The 16,022-nt window shown below is 41.4% G+C and overlaps 1 protein-coding gene across 5 annotated transcripts in view; it reads right to left on the reverse strand.

Moving 5' to 3' along the window:
* Positions 1-16,022, reverse strand: part of iqsec1b (IQ motif and Sec7 domain ArfGEF 1b) — a 197,341-nt gene that overhangs the window by 121,751 nt on the left and 59,568 nt on the right. For all 5 annotated transcript variants that reach the window (XM_061069691.1, XM_061069689.1, XM_061069690.1 and 2 more), the window contains one exon: positions 7,327-7,434. In XM_061069691.1, the coding sequence (XP_060925674.1) occupies positions 7,327-7,434 (108 nt within the window). The remainder of the gene's footprint in view (positions 1-7,326; positions 7,435-16,022) is intronic.

Below are 16,022 nucleotides of genomic sequence, written 5' to 3' on the forward strand. Positions count from 1 at the left end.
AACTAAATCCCCAAACGACACTGTTATTAACAAATTCAATACAATCTCAGCGGAAGTTTTGTACACACACAGATTTAAACTGTTGGTGCAAGAGAGACAGAAAAAGTGCAGCATGGCCAATGACATGTTTAATTATGTCAGGTCATGATTTGGGAGGAGACAGAGTGAGCCGGTATCAAATTAACCAGACCACAGCTCCGGGGGGGTATTGAAGGAGTCATGTTGAATGATTTGAGTGTAATTGTTCTTTTTCCAGTAGATATTATATAATGTCAGCTTTGTAAAACAGAATAGTGTTGTAGAATTCAAACCCCGGGACGCATAGCAACATACATGTTCACTTGGGCTCACTGATTAACTGCTTAGATTTATGCGGTTAAAGGTCAAGGTGGCCTTAAAATGTTGTATTTCAAAACAAAATTGATTGAATTTCTTCAACTTTTGATCAGTTTGGACTCAAAGATTAGGTGATTACATTTCAGTGGTCAGCGGAAAGGTCACAGTGACCTTTTCTTAATCTAGAAAAACCAAACAGTGTGGTAACAAAGTCATTTTCAAGAGAGGGAAGGAATTTTACACATTAAATGGTCTGTATGGCGTCTCCAGTCTTGATGACCACTACAGTTTTTGCCATTCACACACACATTTATACAGTGTATAATTTTCTCTATAAGATTGGCACAGCCATCAGGGGCCATTTGGGGTTGAGTATCCTACCCAAGGACACTTCAGCATTCAGAAAGGGGAAGACTGGAAGACCACTGACCTTTTGGTTAGAGGACGACCTGCTCCACCCCCTGAGTCATAGCCGTCATGCCCACTAGCCGTCCGACATTTAGACTCAAGTTAATTTGCTGTCTGTATGTTATAATAACTTGATGAACTCTGATGATTTTGTGGAGCTGCTCTTAAGGATACTTCGCTATGATATTGGGTGACTGTATTTAACAGAAACACATACATGTTAAACATAATTTCCTGTGTTTAATTTTTTTAAGACATGGTGAACTGGTTAATGAAAATTAATCTGATTTGATGAAAGTGATTTATTGTTACAGTTTTTCAAAGGAAAACAAGTTTTTTTTAATTTTTTAAATACTATTCAAAAAAAGAGGCCTGTAAAAGACCAAAATGAATTCAGCAGGTGAATCAGTATAAAGGTAAAAGACTTTCAGTCTTTTTGTGTGAATCCAAACTGATGAGACTGTGGTTTAAAGTTTTCTATGCATATTTGTGTCTTTAAGGCATTTGAACCACATCTCCTTCCAAAATAGAGGGGTTCTCTGTGGAGCAATTCAGGAGCTAAATTACAAAAAACATGGAGCTGGCTCAGGAGGCTCTGAAATCGAAAAGGCCCAGCAGGTACAGCGAGTGGCACAAAGACAAGAAGAGCATGAAGGATGAGATTGATGCCTTTCTGGCAAGAGGGCTGGAAACAGAGACGAAGGAGACTAACAATGGACTCAATAAAAGGGAAAATCAGACGAACGATTAGATTGACTCTTTAAAGTTAACTTTTGTCAGGGCCAAGAATGAGTTTGACCGTCAGCTGAAGGCTGCAAAAGGTGTACAGGGAGGGTTGGAAACAGAGAAGAAGGAGATCAAGCAGAGGTTGACAGAGAGGGAGAAAGAAGTGAAGTCACTGAAAGCTCGTCTTCGACTCCATCAGGCTAAGACCCAGAAGGTCAAAAATGAACTGACTAAAGAGCACCAGAAGAAGGTGGAGCAGATCAAACAGGAAAAGTATGAAGTCATTGCCAGCTTAAAAAATGTGAATAGGGAACTGTCGGACAGCAACTTGCAGTTCAAGGAAAAGGAGGATAAGGAGCAGGATGTGATTGGATATTTTAAGTCAGAGAAGAAGCAGATGGACAAGAATTTTACAGTAAAGGACAAAGAAGTTAAATCTCTGAATGCTCGTTTCCTAGTCCAGCAGGCCGAGACTCAGAAGGACAAAACAGAGTTGATGAAAGCTTGCGAGAAGAAGGTGGAACAGATCATCCGGGAAAAGGATCACATCTTAGCCAGTGTCAAAACGGAGAATACAGAACTTGCAGACAGGAACCTGGGGCTCATGACCAAGCTGAAGGCCGTCCAGACTCACATCCTTGAGAGCATAACTTACATGAGGATGAAAATCACTACTCTGAAGGACAGTCTGTATATGTAAACAAAATAAACCATTGACCACAGATGTAAATGTTATTTGTAGAGAAATATACTTGAGTAAAGTGCAGTAGCACAGAATCATTGAAATAAACACCTGATCAGTTTTCATGAGCTCTGAATGTCAATCATTTTTTCCTACACTTAGGAATGTATTTTTTTCAGAATTTCAAAATGTCCCCTGTTGGCTTGTTTGTCCTCTTGTTGGATGTTTACCCAAGTGCGCACACACACACACACACACACACACACACACACACACACACACACACACACACACACACACACACACACACACACACACACACACACACACACACACACACACACACACTTCAGAGGCAAAGCTGCCATTTGTCAAGGGTATCGTGGGTTGAGTAAACCAGCCACTCTCTATGCATCTCAGCACAAAATAACATCAACGTGAGCCAGGGGGAAATTCATATTTTGTTGCATCAGGCAGACCGTGAACTGAATTAAGCAACCTCCAACTGATGTGAGGACAATGCATTTAAAATGGGAAAGTGAATGGCTAGCCCACAGTATGGCTCTTATAGGTTAACTTCTGTCTACATACAGAGAGAGCCCTGAAAAACAAGGTGAAAATACTGCTGAGAATAAAAATGTTTCTTATTTTAAAGTAAGAAACTTTAAAGATTGTTCCGTGTGAGTCGTTCAAATGAATTACTTCCTAATACCCTGTAGCCTGAAAAATATACAATGTCATGCAAAACTAAATGACTGGAAAGATTATCCTCCGGGTCTCTCACGCAACACAATGCATATTAACAATCTTATAGAGAACACTTGGCTCCATATGCAGATATAATTTGAACAGAGGGCCACTCCAGAGCAATATGCACTGTAAACATGCACCAAGTCAAACCATGCAGTCTTTAAAACAACAGGAAGCTAATTGCCATTTCCTTACATATTCACCCTTCAATACTTGCGAGGGCAGAAATCACGCACAATAAACAGATGAGACATTTTAACTTCACTACTAGTATACTAACTGTAAAAGATCTACAATTACTTTGAGCTTAGTGCTGTGACTACTTCAGGCAACATCACAGGGGATGGTCAGGCTTCATTAAACATGCATGGCTTATTCCACAAGTTAAGAGCAAAGAGAGGCATGGGAACAAATTTATATATCTTCTTTGGTAAGCCAATTGTTTGAAGAGAACACATGACAAACAAACCTTCAGAACCTTAAAAGCTGAGTAATGTCCTCTGGTTACGACCATCACTAGCAGAAAATATCTGAATTAGGAGTACCATCATTTTTGTCCGGGCCATTTTCATTAGTTTTTTTTTTTTTTAACCACAATTCAAAAGCAATGTCTGATTTTTATTAGTTAATTTTCACTACATTTGTACTAATTATTACTTTTGTCTGTGTCAAGTTATTTTAGTGACCATTGTAGGTTTTTCTTTCTTTAACGGAGGGGTACCAACAATTTTGTCCACATGCATCTCAAATGCAAGGAGAAACATGACAGCACCACAGTGTGCAGCATTGCAGACAGAATGTAGTGTATATGGATGAAACTCCACAGAAGGAAGAAAAGGAGATGAACCTGATTTTGTGGTTTAGAGAAAAGCCATTTACAGAGATCACTACCCTGTTTTGTGATTCCCACCAGCGACATCCACCATCCAATGGAGCACAAACTGGAAGTAATCTGGGCTCACACGACTGCGCAGAGACCATATTGAAAAATGAAAAATCTGATAACCTCACTAATATCATATGTTGGTAAGCTTTGAAAGCCTGCAGTGACCCTCACCAAGCTTTTATAAAAAATATAAAAAAAGATCCATAGAAGAACAAAGATCAAATAGAAAAGCTGATCTCAATGAAATGAATGTGTTGTATGCAGCTGGAATGTCTGCATTTATTATTATTAGTTTTTTTGCTGTTTATTTTGAAACGAAAAATATTTTTTTTCAAGCCTGGCAATATGCTGGGACAGAGCCTGGTTTATCTGAGGGACCACCTTGGCAAACATTACCGAAGAACAGCACACTTCTACAAGCAGCACAAAATCACGCAACACACCCTAAAACATACGCAACTTATAAATTAACACATTCCATACAGGGATATTTGGTCTACAGCAGGATGGGTGATGGATGGAGAACTAGATTCATAGTTCCAAGGTCCTTCTTGACCTTGGAAAAAGCGGTTGAGATCGGAGTCTCTGCACCAGGTCCATTGAGTAACTGCTTTGGAGCTTTCTGTCGTATCACATGATCTTCATCAACACAGGGAGTTTGTACAGTGGAAATGAAATTGGGTTTGAATTTCCTCTTTTTTTAAGCACTGATACAAGTAAATGCCGAAATATGCCACTCCGACTTCGTTGCGAGGGGGGGGACGCACGGATCCCATCGACTCTTTTTAATTTATGCTTCTCCGAAGGCTGTGGGTGCTGAAAACAATTCACCGCCAGAACAGTAGGTGGCGCAACGAAAGACGAGCTTAGAGAAGCCTACCTCTTTGTGCGTAGAAGAAGTCCACGCTAGTTTATTTACCCCCTCCCGGCTTTCCTCACACACAGTGAACGATTGCAACTAACAGACAAAGGCTGTTGACGGAGCTGGAGCTGCTTGACCTGACAGAGGACTTGCTTGTAACTTATTTTATGAAACAAGTTTGAGGTCCGGAAATGTGAGATTCCGGAAATTACGTTGTGCGGAAATGATGTCGTTAGCGGACCAATCACAGCCAAGGGCTGTCCCTAGGCTCTCTGAAATGCTCACGGATAGTTAGAAAAATCTGAGATACACGAAAAGCTCTCCGAGGCGCTCGGAGAGGGCGTTTCTCTGTCCAAGTCAGTCCGTGTAAGTCAAAACGGAGAAGCATATATCGGCCTTAATCATCTGCGAAGGCTTAAAAGCTGAAGTTTAGAAGTCCAGTCTTGACACTCACATTATAAAATACCATACTGTATTATCATAATAGTGCATTTTACATGTTGTTTTTACTGCGAGAAATGAAACCGAGTTGATGAAACTGTAGGCCAACAGTTGAAAGTGACCTAAAAGAGATTTAAATACCTTACTCTTGTTTGCCTTGCAGCTCAGTAAACCATTAGTGATGTGAGAATCCTCTTGAGAGAATCATGGCAGAGTTCAGTTCAGTAACCAGTCCAGTGACTTGTGATACATTTGATTAAACATAATGTGGAAGCCAAAAGACTTAAGAAAATAATGTTCCTTCAGAACATGATATGTTTGTGTATTAACCTTGTTAAATCACAATACCTCAGGAGGATTCTGAAAGGTTATGTGGAAAACTAAGATTATAGTTAGCATTTATTTTTCCTTGATTTTTTTTAAACCAATTTGGATGGAGAATCTAATTCGTAAAATTTAAGAGTATGAATTTTTGTTCACCTTCGGGAATTGTACATAAACTATTCTTTGCTTGCAAAACTACCATCCAGCTATCGGTCGACCATACACAGGTCTCCAGGGTTTCACCGGGCAACATAGGTTTAAAAACTAAATCAACTGGGTAGTATGTACAAATGTCTTTAGAGCAATTCAACCATTGGGCATTTTAAAGCTACTCTAAGTAATATTTTTATATTACCAATAGAAAAAAACCCTGTTATTATTGAATATTGAATTTACAAACATGCAGAGGCCAAGGCAAATTACTCTGAGTCTGCTGGATGTGTGAATGGGTTTACCAGCACAATCACGATAACAACATGTCTGTATTTGCAGCTGCCCACAGAGAGCACAGAAAATAAATTCAAGCATCTTTTGATTTCAAATTGAAATGTTGCACCTTGTGCTCAAGTGCTATGACATAATGAAAGCAGTGCTTCTGTGTAATCTTACATTTTGAATAATCTTTCAAAAGTTAAATGGACCATAGCAAAGAGCATGGACATATCGAGTCTACAATAAACCTTGAATCTGAAATCGGACAAATATAAAAAGGCTAAAATGGCTGATTTATTGAACAACAGCATATTGTTCCGCTGAGGGATTTTACCTGCACCACAGTGTCACATCCTCTCTGGCTCTCAGGGATTTGATATAATTACATTCATTATCCAATCTACACACCTGCCTTCTCCGATTGTAAGTTCCAGCTTGGCCCAAATGTCATTCAGAACAAAACTCCCTGGATAATTGTAATTGATGTGCAGTTGTTTTTCATGTTTTGTTGGCAAATACTTCCCAACAGAGTGGGACAGCTTAAGACCTGTAATCACGAGGGTTTAGGGCTGATTCTCAGTCCCTCTTCATCTAGTGAGTAAACACACCTACTTAGAGCTTTCGCTGTCTTCTTCCTCCTCAGGTAAAAACGCCTGGAGGGTAAAGTTTTTGTATTTGTCTTCCCCACAAACCTGCCTTTTAGATCTCTCTCAAGCTCAGTGCTGGAGACTCAAAAGATGCAGCGAGCATGGCGTCAAGAATAAAAAGCCTTTGAAATTGCCACAACGCTTTTGAAGCTTAAGTCCCACTGCTCGACGCTCCCAGGGTTTTCATCTCTCCCCATCTCTCCTCATTTGCAGAGGAGCTCTCAGGGCCTCGCTGAGCAGCTGTAATGAACTCCAAGGAAAAGCATCCAGAGAGGTGGACTGCATGGACAGCCGGGCACTGTATGTGCCGCGAGATGCTTAATGCAAATACACTGCTTACTACATATAATCCACAAAGTTGTACCAGTACAGCAAAGCTTCTCAATCATTTACTAAGACATGCATCTATTTCACTGTTTGTGAGGTAATGCTGAATGAAAGAGGAAGTGGAAGGAAGAGATGTGACATCACAGGGGTCTGTTATGTCGTCTCTCTTCCAGAAAGTAGTTGGTTCCCCTACTGCGCCTCTACTTTGCTGCTGTGGCTGTAATGGGTAGGGATGTTCAATTTCCAACTGAGCGGATATGGGAGGCGGCCACCTACCAGCCTGCGCACAGTAGGCGGTGGACGTCTTCATGAGCAAACGGAAAAGACTGACAAACAGAGAAACACTCAAAAGCAGCAGCAGCATGAGGAATGAAAAGATTCGGCTGATAAACAGGATGATGCTGTAAAATAGCAGCAGGACAGGTAATGACACGTATGGTCAGGATATGAGGTTGGTTAGTTATGGTCTGATGAAAAGAAGGAATAAAAAAGCCCTTCGATTTACCCAAAAGATGCCGATTTCCATTTGCGACAGGGGTAACTTCTTCTACATGGAGGGGCAATTAGGTTTAGAGGGATCTCTGAGACTTCTATGGGGAATGAGGCGTGTCGCCTGAAACATAAGAAGAGAGAGGCACATTGAAGCAAATCATACTGCAAGTTTAAGAAAATACAGTTATATAATAATCATTCAAAATCAGACATGAACAGTCAGTACATTTCGGTTTCGGTTTCAGCATAAACGGTGTTGCAGTGCATACTAATGAGGGTGTCTGCTGGCCCGCTGACTCCCACTGAGTTTAACGTTGCGTTTGATAGAAAAAGGGATCACCTCCGTCCACTGGGCACAGCATTTTAATGCTTCCTAACCAGCCGGAAACTCTCATATATGCATCTACAACAGGCTGAACCAGCGCACAGACCTCAGTGCCAGGTGGGGAGTAGAGAGAGGAGGAGGAGGAGAGAGGAAAATAGAGAGGAAGGCACAAGATGAGACATCATCATAATGTACCAGGCTGCATGTAAAGTGCAGTGACTATTAGATATGAACAGGAAGAAAGCACAAGACGAGAGGAAGCAGATTAGAATCACGTTCTGTTATCAACTTTTTCTTTGATAATTAGATTCTCAGTTCCAACCCCTGTTGAAGCAGTCACTCCCAGAACATTGTCATGTCTTCACAGATACATCACTGAACAAAAGCACATAGTTACCAGCAGGTAACCCCCCCCCCCAAATTACCAGACACCAGCAGCAGAATGATGATACCTTATCAATGAATTCAATCAATGTCAGTGTCAGTTCTAAGTCCCTCAAAACCAAGTGGTTCTGTAAGGATGTGGACTGTAAACCAGTCCAAACCCTGTGTCACACAAATGACAGTTCAATCAAACTTATATTGAGTTAAAGCTTCAGTATGCAAATTCTAGATATCAATGATGTCCTACCCCTGACTGTGGTCTTGTCTGATTGGCTGAACAAGCTGCTGCCAGGCTGTTTGGAGTCACAGTCTTGGACAAAACAATATAACACAAAGGTGGCATACTGTAGCTTTAAGGAGAGCTGGACATGGTAAGCAATGTAAATTCATACATTCAGAAACTGTTTATTGCCCTATAGCTGGGGGCAGTGTTGTTCACAGCGCTGCGGACTCTTGGCAGTGAGGATGGCAAGTACAATATGATACATGACCTCTTTCCAGCGGGGTGAAACACCTTCCAATATTATAAACACTAAACTCATAATTGTGCTGTTTTTTAACGTTAATTACATAATTTTAAGTGTGTTGTGTTTATGGTTTGATTATAGTTAGTTGGCCTGTTTTCAGAGTCATCGGCCAGATTTCCTCAACACTGTGGAGTAGCCAGGTAGAGGGCAAATCTTCCATCACATTCTGTGTGTTGAATACATTGATTAGTTTGTCACATGTAGTGAATTACTATGAAGCACAATTAGGCATTAGAAAATGAACATCCACTCTGGTTCACACAAAGCAGGAGAAAATTACTCCAAGACTCCAATTACTGACAAGATAAACCACAAATGTATGATGTGGAGAAACATATTGATCAGACATATTCACAAGACTGACGGACACCTTCTTTTTAGCTGTGGCTGTGCAAAACATGCTGCTTGGACACTGTGAACACGGCAGATGAAAATATAGTTATTTTCTTAAAGGTAAGATAGTCCTTTATTAGTCCCACGATGGGGATACCTGCTGTGTGTGTATGTGTTTTAGGGGACAGCTTTAATAAGGGTGAAGGAGAAAGTGCCGCCTGCTCTTAACAGCTTTTCCAGAATAACCAACCCTGTCTTTAAAAGGTAGTTGACTTTATTCATTGGCAGTTTTCTTTTTTTTAGGTCACTGATAGTAAAAAGCTTAAGTTACAATCATTTCACCTGGTTTATTGTGTGTGTGTGTGTGTGTGTGTGTGTGTGTGTGTGTGTGTGTGTAGTGTGTAGTGTGTAGTGTGTAGTGTGTAGTGTGTAGTGTATAGCATGTAGTGTGTGTAGTGTAGCAATTTTTTCTGCATTTAATAAATGCCATACATTCTGTTCAATTGAGGTGAATAAAAGCTCTGGTCACTTGCTTCAGCTCCAGGGAGGAAGAAGAAGAAGAAGTACATCCAGAGGATGGTGGTTAGGCAGAGGAAATAAGTCATAAAGTAACTGGTAGGACTTGTGAGCACTTGGCTATTTGGCCAGCAGCCGGCTTTTCTGTAAAAAAGTTGCCCCATAGCCAAGAAGAAAATGTTCAAAAAACATTTACTGAACACTTATTTTTATTTATTCATAACAGCTGATTTATGTTTCTACATTTCCAAATACCAAAAAAGTAAACTATTTGTCACTGCCTCCCAAGACAAACCATTTGAGTGCCTTTTAAATCTAGTACCCCGAGCACCACTGTGACATTACCGGTCAGTGCCTGCAATAAAATAAATGTCAATATGAATGTTTCCTTTGGCGATTATTTAGAATCAAAATGAACGTATCATATAAAGACTGTGGGTGTTGAAAGTAATCAATCAAAGGACTAAAAACATCAGCCACTGTACCCGCCTCCAAATACTCAAAGGCCCTATACACACCTGGTATTAACATGTGGTATTTGTGATCCAATCACAAGGGGACAGCTCTGCGTGCATTCACACCTGGCATTACAATGTGGCCCCACATGCGTCTCCTGATCTGTCTCACATCCCCGCTCTATACAAACGAACACGTATGTTCACGAAGACGCTCCACATCATGAAAAAATTATCTTGTTTTTACACAGCACACAAGTCCGATGTCACTGTGTGTGTGTGTGTAAATGGTAAATGGTTTTGTATTTATATAGCGTTTTTCTAATCTTGATGACAACTCAAAGCGCTTTACAGTACAGTTTTCCATTCACACATTCATACAGTGCATCTATTCGCAGCACTTTGTTATTCTATGGGGGGCATTCAGGGTTCAACATCTTGCCCAAGGACACTTCGGCATTCAGATCGGTCAGACTGGGGAACCGCCGACCTTCAGGTTTCTTACCTGTGTGTGTGTGTGTGTGTGTGTGTTGGCACGAACAAGCAAAAGAGGGTGGAGAAACGAGTAAGGAGAGTCTAAATGACTGTCGTGCAGCTGCGTGTACAGAAAGATTTAAACATTTTTATAAAAGCATCGATCATTGTGGTGGTGCTGAGTGCGTTCACAGTTGTACTCAGAGCTGTCCACTTGAGATCCGGATCACATAAACACTTGTTAATACCAGGTGTGTACGGGGCCAAAGGTCAACTTGGCGAGCAAATGAGTGTCAAGCCTTAGCAATGGGGAAGGGAGGGTCAAGCTCGTCTCAGCCCCATGCTTGCAGACTGTGAGGATCTTTCTTGCTGGGGCAAACTGTTCTGTGGACTGTATCATGAGCCCATGCCTCAGTTTTATGTATATTAGGTCTGAGACTAATTTAATTCCATACCAAGACTGCAGTGAAGAAAGAGCTGAGCCGCAGGGCAAAACTTTGTATTTATCAGTTTACCAGTTGGTCTTTGTTACAACCCTCACCTATGGTCACAAGCTCCAGATTGAGTTTTCTTGGTCGGGTTGCTGGACTAGAACGGCTGCATGTCTCTCATGTGGAAAGGGGACAGATAAGGTGGTTCGGGCATCTATGTCAGGATGCCTCCTGGGCACCTTACGATGGCAGTTTACGGGCATTTCCAACAACGAGGAACCTGGGATCAACCCAGAGCTCACTGGAGGGATAATACATCCCATCTGGCCTCAAAACACCTCAGGATCTCCCAGGAGGATCATGGCTAGGGTGTGAGATATCTGGGATACCCTACTTGGCGGGCTACCTTCGCGAGAAGAGGAAGACGGATAGTTTGATGGATGGATTGGTGGATCAATGGATAAATGCCATCTTTTTCTAATCTGCTGAGGGGTCAGGAGGACCACTACAAGGGGTCATGAGGATCCATGAAATTGTATTTGTTTTGCTCAAAATGTTTAATTTTTCATGTGAAAATAATGCTCTTCACTATTTTGACTCTGAATGGCACGAATCACTTTTCATCTGTTCATATCTTCACCACCTATGATCAGGGTTTCAAGGAGGTATTCATTCATAATAAGGGATTATCAGCAAAAAAGTTTGCAAACTGCTGGTTTAAGCTTTTAAAAATAACTAATGTTGTTTTTCTAGTGAGGACATTCTCACCTTTTTGTCAACTTTGTTTCAGACAGACATTATGTAATTCAGCTTATGTTATACCCATGGGCAGGGAACAAAGTCCAGGCAAACCTTTGCCGAGTACGAGTCACCCAGAGCAGAGGGTAGATTGGGGCAGCACACGGCTGTCGGGGGGGAAACAGAGGACTGGCTGTAAATAAACCACCAATAAGTCTACTCTTGGCACTAATTGCTGCAGCAGGCTGAGTAATGGAAGAAGCAGCCACTTGTCATTGAACCATCCCCCAGTGAGGTCTGATGACGACTGGTACACTGGATAATGTGCCGCCTCTGGCCACCTCTGCCTGCTGAGAACCTTTACAACTCGTCACGACCTCCATGAGCAAACTCTCCACTCGGCAGAGTTACCTTGAGCTTTCTCATTTCACAATAAAACACTTTTTGTTTCTTTCCTGGAAAAAGGATAGACCTTGCCAAGACATTCTCTTTGAATTGACCCCCCCCCCCCCCCAGATTTGTCCTCTTGTAATAGCAGCAACAACAGCATCTGTGTCTGACAGGCACACAAGCATCGAAACAATCACACAGTGAGCGAGAGAGAGAGCATTTTCTGCTATTATCAGAAGAGCTCTGCAAGCAACAACTCCATCGTGCAAACCCGACACGCAGATCCTCACATGTCTCACATGACTTTCCCTCTTGTCACCTGGGAATTGAGGGCGTTTGATGAACTCAATTCACGGTGGACAGGCGAGGGGGCGTCAACTCCAGGATGATCTGTTGCAGCTGACATAAAAAGCGGTTACCCTGATAAGAGTGGGATAAGAACAAGACAGGACTTTATGTCAGGAATAATGGCTCTGGTTTGGACTTGAAGGGATGATAACTCACATCGTTCCGCATTGTATAATTTAGTTTTAGAAAAATACTTTAGTTTACAGAGAGTAAAAGGCATATTTAAAGGCTCCTGGGAACAATCACTTAGAATTAAGGTTTATGCTAAGTCTTCTGCCATCTGTTCTTAAACAACCATTTACTTCCTTTTTCCCTTGTTTATTATGCATACTCAAAATTAATCATATATCAATTAATTTCTTCACATTTGCGTTTGATATCCATCAACCATTCATGTACATTGTTTAAAGGAATGAGACTATTTTAGGGGCAGAATAAACTGAGTCATTAAAACTCCTCAAATGAACAGCACATTCCAATTACAACCAATGACAATACACGCCCGGTGACAATAACTGGAACAGACCACCACAACACCGTAAGAGCATTTGGCATGATGAACTGGGGACTATGAAAAGTAATTTAAATATCATGTTGCCGTCATGCTCCACATCAAACTGTTTGCTAGTCAATCATCTGTATGATCAAAATAATTAGCTGTGATGAGTCATCTTAACTGAAGGATAAAAACAAATGCAATCAACCAAAACCTTTAAGAACTTTCTCTGTGAGGCATGAACTCCAGGACTCATTGCACTGTGATGCAGCTTGAGATGGGGAGACCTTATTTCTGTGTCTCTATGCAGCTGATGTCCGCTGCATCCTCCAATGGTCGCTTACCCCTCGTCGGATGAATCATTGTCACAAGCTTGTCCCACAGTTACATTCCTCGCCTCTCAACAAAACTATAAACCAAAACTTCCTTCTATTGATTGAAAATGTTGAATATTTGTTTTTACAACATGTCCACCGTTAGCTATTTGGTTGAGTACTTACATAGAAAAATGTATGCTCCTGATGTTTTCACCTTGCTTTTTGCCGCCATTGAAAAACTCTGAAGCGCAATGAATCATGGGATGTATCGGGCCGGGAAAGACCCACACAGTGGAGCCTTTGTTACTCTGGAGTGGAAGGACACATCTGGAGGAGCCTTCGTATTGGGACAGTCTGTCCGTGCTGCTGTGATGCCATTGGCGTACGAATGCAGCCGAGGAAGGGTGGGGCCCCTACATGTAAATCTTACAGCAACTTGCCATATGGATAAACGTGTCCCAAGGACAAACGGGCTGTGCTCCTGTGTGACCCTGAACTGCGAGCATTAATCTCTCCATGGAGGTGAGGTCCTGGATGGAGATTTCCCACTGGCTGCATTACATAAGATTCCCGTTATCACTGGAGTGCAGGTTCTCTGCTTTCATAATGGTCGTCTCTAAACACACAGAGTCCCAAAACTTTTTCACTGTCGGAGGGCTGGCAATGTGGTTTCAAGGACTTATGAAGCTTAATTATGCTATTCACATACTGTGACGGATAATATGCTTTGTCTAAATAGAAGTTTAGTTTTGTTTAGTGAAGCAGAAGTACTCTTAGAGGCTGTCACACAGCGTTATAAAAACATAGGTCCTCAGCAAAATCATGGTTTTCCTATGGTGCCAGCAACTTTGACATGACCTGGGAAGGTAAAACATTTTCAACTTTTCAAGGCAAGATGCAGAGTTGCAGGACTTGGCCCCGGCAGTCAATTTAATCAAGCAATAGGCGGGTTTTACCACTTTACTACTTCCTGTTATGATGCCCTGTAGATAAGACAATAGCAAATACTGACAAAAGATAAATATTAGCGGTGTTGTTTTACAAGGAGCTGTATAATTCAGGGTCACCCCATTATTCAAACAACCCTTGGCGAACCCAGGAGTTACGTGAGCAGCCAAGTAAATCTCTCTGGTGAGTATAATACTGTTTGCCCAATGAACCCAAAAACTCCACTTTTTGTTGCCTTTTTCTCTCTCCTCATCAAAAAATGAAACAAAGGCAAGAGTTTGACGTCTGCTTGAACTTATTTTTTTCCATGTTATTAACTTTGATCACCTGCTTACTCATACTGCCCAGGTCCACATATGCACATGGCACACCACACTTTTTATCCCTGGCTTTTCCAAGGTGATTGTTACCATAGTAATTTACAGTATTCACAATCACTCACTCAACATTCTTTTCAAATTACTGAAAGTCTCCAAATTGGTGACTAATCTTCTTTGCACGAGAAGACTGATTAAGATAATCTAGGAAAAATACCCTTCACACAAGCCCTGACTGCATGCTGTTCTATTATTCCTACCTGATTTGGCACAGTTGTAGACGTTGCTGATTTTCGCGTTGGTGAAAGAAGGACTCAAATCTTTTACTAAAGTAAAAATGTAGCTATAACAGTGTAAGAAGTAGAATAAATCATTCAAGATGTAATGAACAGAATAAGGAATGTAAATATCAGCATTGACATATACAGTAATTAAGTAGCAAAGTTATCTTTCTCTGGGTAGAACAGAACAAAAAGGAAACAGATGTATATTGACTGTTGACTGAGTAAATGAACATCAAAACTTTTCAGTAAATTGGTTGCTGGGTCAGAGGTTTATGTTGTTTCTCAGAATCAGGCTGGAAGCAAAGGATGCATTGCAAATGGCAGGTTTACACTCATTAACAACAAAGTCAATACTGGTCTCTGGTTTTAACGTTGTGGTGTATATCTGGTGAGACAGACCAATCAGTCTTGTTGCTTAAATGCAGATTTTCCAAATCTGTCACTGGCATGAAAAAGAGATTTGGACGATGACTGCTAGATATGTTGCTCTGTGTCTACAAGCTGTGATATCACTGTATGTTGTGAATACAGGTTGTGTCAAAGAGTTATTCACTTCCAGGGTCATGTACCAGTGCAGCCACTCTGACTGTGCACAAAACAATCATCTGCATTTCTGAGGGGGGGGGGGGGGGGGAGTCAGGCTTCGGGGGTGATGGCGTTGGTGTGGAGTCAATACTGTACACTCCCTCTCTTAATCAGCACAATACAACAAGGTCAGCTGTGGAAACACAGTCAGGCGCTGCTGCACCACCAACACTCCAGCACCATCCATCAGGGCTCGGTGCAGAGAGCAGCTTCTCAGACAAGGAAGAGATAAACGCAAACACAGGGAGCGTCTGAGGCGTCCTACAACACACAGCGCTCAGCTAGTGAGAACTTTTTTTTCTTTTCTGTTGACACAAATCCCGGAGACACACCACCCCCACCTTTTACTTCCGCCTGATAGATGAGTAGCTTGTACTTCTGTCGGTTATGTCACACGTACTTTGCCGTGTACTGCATTTCTCCAAAAGCAGGTTTAAGCGATTTAGTTTTATATAATCCAGAAATCCTAATCTTCCTGCTTTTGGTAGATAGGCTGTTTTGTGGCCCCATCTGTAGCTATGCTTGGCATTAATCAAAAAGAGAGGGATGCAACTGTTTAATGTTGGATATTATAAGCTATTCTTTTCAATATTACCTTATGAATCATATTATTTACTGCTATTAAAACATGGGCAACAACCAGCCCTTGCTGTTGCACTCGTATAGGGGACCGTCGAGACCTGATAGGTTCATAAAGTTGTCCTGCACCGATTACGACACGATCAAAACACCATTTTCTCCAAGGGTGAAAATTAAACAAGGTAATATAAGTGGTAATGTGAGAGAATTAAACATCAGCCCACAATATCGCTTTGACAGAATCCAATTAACCTTTGCTGCT

Source organism: Limanda limanda, chromosome 4 (assembly GCF_963576545.1).
Source record: "Limanda limanda chromosome 4, fLimLim1.1, whole genome shotgun sequence".
Classification (NCBI taxonomy): Eukaryota; Metazoa; Chordata; class Actinopteri; order Pleuronectiformes; family Pleuronectidae; genus Limanda; species Limanda limanda.